The 4993-nt window shown below is 47.6% G+C and overlaps 1 protein-coding gene across 1 annotated transcript in view; it reads left to right on the top strand.

Moving 5' to 3' along the window:
- The window catches only part of LOC310786891 (glutathione hydrolase-like YwrD proenzyme), a gene marked incomplete at both ends in the record, with an annotated part of 23854 nt that extends 18861 nt beyond the window's left edge, over positions 1–4993 (top strand). Inside the window, 4 exons of the mRNA XM_083648219.1 lie at positions 959–1141; positions 2911–2995; positions 3126–3221; positions 4848–4993. Coding sequence (XP_083504345.1) covers positions 959–1141; positions 2911–2995; positions 3126–3221; positions 4848–4993 — 510 coding nt within the window. The remainder of the gene's footprint in view (positions 1–958; positions 1142–2910; positions 2996–3125; positions 3222–4847) is intronic.

Here is a 4993-nt window from a genome sequence, read left to right as displayed (position 1 = left end):
TACTCGTCTCTACTTGATATAGACTCTGTTTCCATAGCAAGTTTACTCGCCTCCGCCCACACCTGGTCGTCATGGCGACCGCATATCTGTCCTCCGCCCATAGCTGAAGTAGGCTGTAACGTATAACGTTAAAATTAAATCCATACAAGGAACTTTTAAACTGGTTATGAAATACTGGTGCCTGTAAATTACCTACAGTGTACATGGGCAAATGTGACAATCGGCCAGGAGAATGGATATCACTTTGTTGTTACTCAAACTCACATGCATGCACTGCGCGGGGGACGGGAGTTGCGCTACGGGCAGAAGGGAAGCCTCTACCCCGGCGGCCTCTCACCAGGCAAGACCGCGGCTTCGCTAAACCCCCGCCTCCGGCCTAGCGGAGCCGACGTTACACACAACTACAAAGGGCTTCCCGAGGAGCGGACTTTTTCTCTCTCCAAACAATTGAAAACCACCGTCCTGTTAAAGCTGAGCAAGGAGATCGATTTTATTTCACCAGAGCCTGAAGGCAGCAACACAAAAGACTGATGGAAATAACAGAAGAGAAGGTAAGCCCCACTAAACTGGTATCCAGCATTGACAGTAGACAGTAAACACGATTCTGCCTGACCAATCAGTCGTCTGCAGTGTTTTCACGTCACGGTATGGTACCGGGTTCACAGCGCTGGAACCTCAACAAAGCAGGGACCAAAACTAGCACGACCCAACCCCAACTCAACCCGGGCTGTCCACGTTTTTGATCGGTGGAGTGAGACAAAAAAGCGAGACGAGCTGGGCGGGGCTGCGCTGATACCAGCGGTGGAAATGGGCCATAAGAGACTGTGTGTGTGTATGTATGTATGTGCCTCTGTGATTCATTCAGTAGCTACTACCACAGTGTGAACAATACCACCCCTGCCGAAGATGATGTTAAAACTCAGCCGGCTATAATAGTGTCTTCACATTTCCCTCTCAGAATCGTGGTGCCAACTTCTCTCTGGATCGTAACCATAGCAACTGCGTTGCCGGAGGGAAGCGGCCGTACCACACCCTGATGGCCGGCCTCCTCACTGACTCCACCCACAAGTCGCACAAGCCACGCCTCCTCGCCGCGCTCGGGGTGATGGGAGGATTCATGCAACCGCAGGGACATGTGCAGGTACACACGCAGTGAAGGTTACACAACACTGTGGGGGAAATACTGTACATTGTTGTTGATAAATTAGTGTTATTGGTTATTTTGGTGGAAATCTTTGGCAGTTTTACTCATCAGTTAAATTCTACAAACACACTCAGCTACCTGTAATAGACACAGTACACCTGCTTGTAAGTGTATACAGATCACAAAGGCACACTGGTAGATGCACAGATCAAATGAGAGTGTTATTATTTGTTGCAAATTGTTGTTCAGATTGTCACTAATGGCTCATTTCCACCACATTTTACAGCCCTGCACAGCTCGTCACCACTCAGCTCTATTTGTTTCGACCCGATGGATGTTTTGTTTCCACCGCTGCTGATCTGCCCCCGCCCACCCCCGCCGACAACTGGTCGTCATAGCGACCGCATATCTGTCCTCTGCCTATAACCGAAGTAGGCTATAACATAATGTTAAAATTAAATCCATACGCAGAACTTTTAAACTGTTTATGAAATACTGGTGCCTCTAAATGACCTACAGTGTACATGGGCAAATGTGACAATCAGCCAGGAGAATGGATATCACTTTGTTGTTAGTCAAACTCACATGCATGCACTGCGCGAGGGACGGGGGTTGCGCTACAGAGTGAAGCCTCTACCCCGGCAGCCTCTCACCAGGCAAGACCGCGGCTTCACCAAAGCCCCGCCTGCGGCCTAGCGGAGCCGACACTGCACCACAAGGGCTTCCTGAGCAGCGGACTTTTTCTCTCTCATAACAATTGAAACCCACCGCCATGTTAAAGCTGAGTAAGGAGATCGATTTTATTTCACCAGAGGCGAAGGCAGCAACACAAAAGACTGATGGAAATAACATAACAGAAGAGAAGGTAAGCCCCACTAAACTGGTATGCAGCATTGCATTGACAGTCAGTAGATAGAGTAAACACGATTCTGCCTGACCAATCAGTCGTCTGCAATGTTTTCACGTCACCGTATGAACCCGGGTTCACAGCGCTAGAACCTCAACAGAGCAGGGACCAAAAGCAGCACGACTCAACCCCGACTCAACCCGGGCTGTCCATGTTTTTGATCGGTGGAATGAGACAAAAAAGCGAGACGAGCTGGGCGGGCCCGCGTTGATACCAGCGGTGGAAATGGGCCATTTATGATGGTGTAAATATAATGTAGGTCTTTTTGGAACTCTGAAGAACTGGTCCCCACTGACTTGTTGACAGTTGTTTTGGAGAAGGCTGTCTATGGAGTTGTGCTGGCAACAACCTCCCTGTGTGTTCAATGGACAAACTTCACCTGTGTTTTACGCTGGCATGAGGGGGAGGAGCTAACTTCACCTGTGTTTACACTGGCATGAGGGGGAGGAGCTAACTTCACCTGTGTTTACACTGGCATGAGGGGGAGGAGCTAACTTCACCTGTGTTTACACTGGCATGAGGGGGAGGAGCTAACTTCACCTGTGTTTACACTGGCATGAGGGGGAGGAGCTAACTTCACCTGTGTTTACACTGGCGTGAGAGGGAGGAGCTAACTTCACCTGTGTTTACACTGGCATGAGGGGGAGGAGATGATGACACAATTTAAATTTTTGGGTGAACTATTCCTTGAAAGTGTTCCGGATATATAGAATTTTGATACAATATAAAGGCATCACAAAGACATTGGATGAAATCACATCGCAGAGAAGCAGCTAAAATAACTTGTAAACAGCTGGTCGGATCTGACTCTTCAGTGGAATGTGTTGATGGTTGTTGTGTCTCTTGTGTTGTGTTGTAGGTGCTGCTGAACATGCTGGAGTTTGGGATGAACCCTCAACAGGCGCTGGACGCACCAAGAGTCTACGTCCACTATGATCACCAAGGTACCTCCCTCCTCTCCTTTACTTCCTGTTATCAATAATGTACGAGAGAGTAACCCCGTTTGCTGTCCCATGCTCACATAAAGCACTTCTTATCAATATCTTATTCTGATTGGTCGGTGTGTCTGTTCAGCTGATCAGTGGTCGGTTAATCTGGAGGAGGGAGTGGACCAGGAGGTGGCTGAGGAGCTGAGAAGGCGGGGCCACCAAGTCAACTGGCCAATCACAGGTACCCTGTTTATTTACACAATTACTGTTTGTAGTAGTCTTTTTGTTGTTGTTGTTGTTGTGTGCAAACAATTAACAGTACAAATAAGTCAAAGACAAAGAAAACAAAACAAACGTCTACAAGACATACAAAAACAGACAGGGTCTAGTGAACATTTGGGGGGAGGTTCTTACTACACGTGCAGTAGTCTTTCAATATCTATCATTTAAATAAACAAGCTGACTGCTATCCAATGCATTCATGGCACATTTTACAATACATTTCTATTTAAAGGTGTTATAAAGGTGTTAGTCTTTGAGAATGACTAACGCCATTCTCGGTTGTCAAGTGCGCCGAGGAGTAATAACAACAGGTACCATTTACCGAAAAGAAGCCGCTGGCAACTGCGCATGTGTCGGACAAATGGGGGGAAGTACAAATGGGGGGAAATGTTTTAAAATGAATGTGGTCATGGTTTTACTGATAATAAACGTTTAGCACCTTTAAATGTGTTGTCAACTGCAAATGCATTCTTGATAATACATTTCATTTTTATTTCATTTTTTTTCGGGTTATGAAAAGACTTGACACAAAATATAATTCCTAATTTCTCTCTTCGTTTTCCCTTCTCTTGCACTGCCTTTTATTCAAAACCATATCAGTGAAGCCACCGTGTTGCTGTCTTGATAAATGTTACTGGCATCGTCGTGCCTACAGCTTCACTGTGTGCATGATGTGCGAGTTATGACTCTCCTGGTGTGCAGGATGTGTGAGTTATGACTCTCCTGGTGTGCAGGATGTGTGAGTTATGACTCTCCTGGTGTGCAGGATGTGTGAGTTATGACTCTCCTGGTGTGCATGACGTGTGCGTTATGACTCTCCTGGTGTGCAGGATGTGTGCGTTATGACTCTCCTGGTGTGCATGATGTGTGAGTTATGACTCTCCTGGTGTGCATGATGTGTGAGTTATGACTCTCCTGGTGTGCATGATGTGTGAGTTATGACTCTCCTGGTGTGCATGATGTGTGAGTTATGACTCTCCTGGTGTGCATGATGTGTGAGTTATGACTCTCCTGGTGTGCAGGATGTCTGAGTTATGACTCTCCTGGTGTGCATGATGTCTGAGTTATGACTCTCCTGGTGTGCATGATGTCTGAGTTATGACTCTCCTGGTGTGCAGGATGTCTGAGTTATGACTCTCCTGGTGTGCAGGATGTCTGAGTTATGACTCTCCTGGTGTGCAGGATGTGTGCGTTATGACTCCTGGTGTGCATGATGTGTGAGTTATGACTCTCCTGGTGTGCATGATGTGTGAGTTATGACTCTCCTGGTGTGCATGATGTGTGAGTTATGACTCTCCTGGTATGCAGGATGTGTGAGTTATGACTCTCCTGGTGTGCATGACGTGTGCGTTATGACTCTCCTGGTGTGCAGGATGTGCGAGTTATGACTCTCCTGGTGTCCGGTTTTGATAATAATTAACAAACAAAACCAATAAAAGGCACCCACTGTCCAACCCAGTGCTTATCGCTCAACCACACAAGCCGTGTGCGTGCGTCTCACCCGCCGCCCTCTATATCCTGCCTCGTGATTTTAGCGCCACCTAGCGTGTTTTGTTCATTCATCCATGCATTCGTCCACTCACAGGCCACCAGAGGTCTCAGTTTGGGCGGGGACAGATCATCACGGTGGGGGATTGGTGGAACCCATCTGCCAATCAAGCCGACGGTCCAACCAGGGTGCTGTGGGCGGGATCGGACCCGAGAGCAGACGGATGTGCTCAGGGCTACTAG

The sequence above is a fragment of the Poromitra crassiceps genome, assembly GCF_964638095.1.
Source record: "Poromitra crassiceps genome assembly, chromosome: 12".
In the NCBI taxonomy this organism is placed as follows: Eukaryota; Metazoa; Chordata; class Actinopteri; order Beryciformes; family Melamphaidae; genus Poromitra; species Poromitra crassiceps.
The sequence above is the reverse complement of the archived record's forward strand: the minus strand, read 5'-3'. Positions and strand labels throughout refer to the sequence as shown.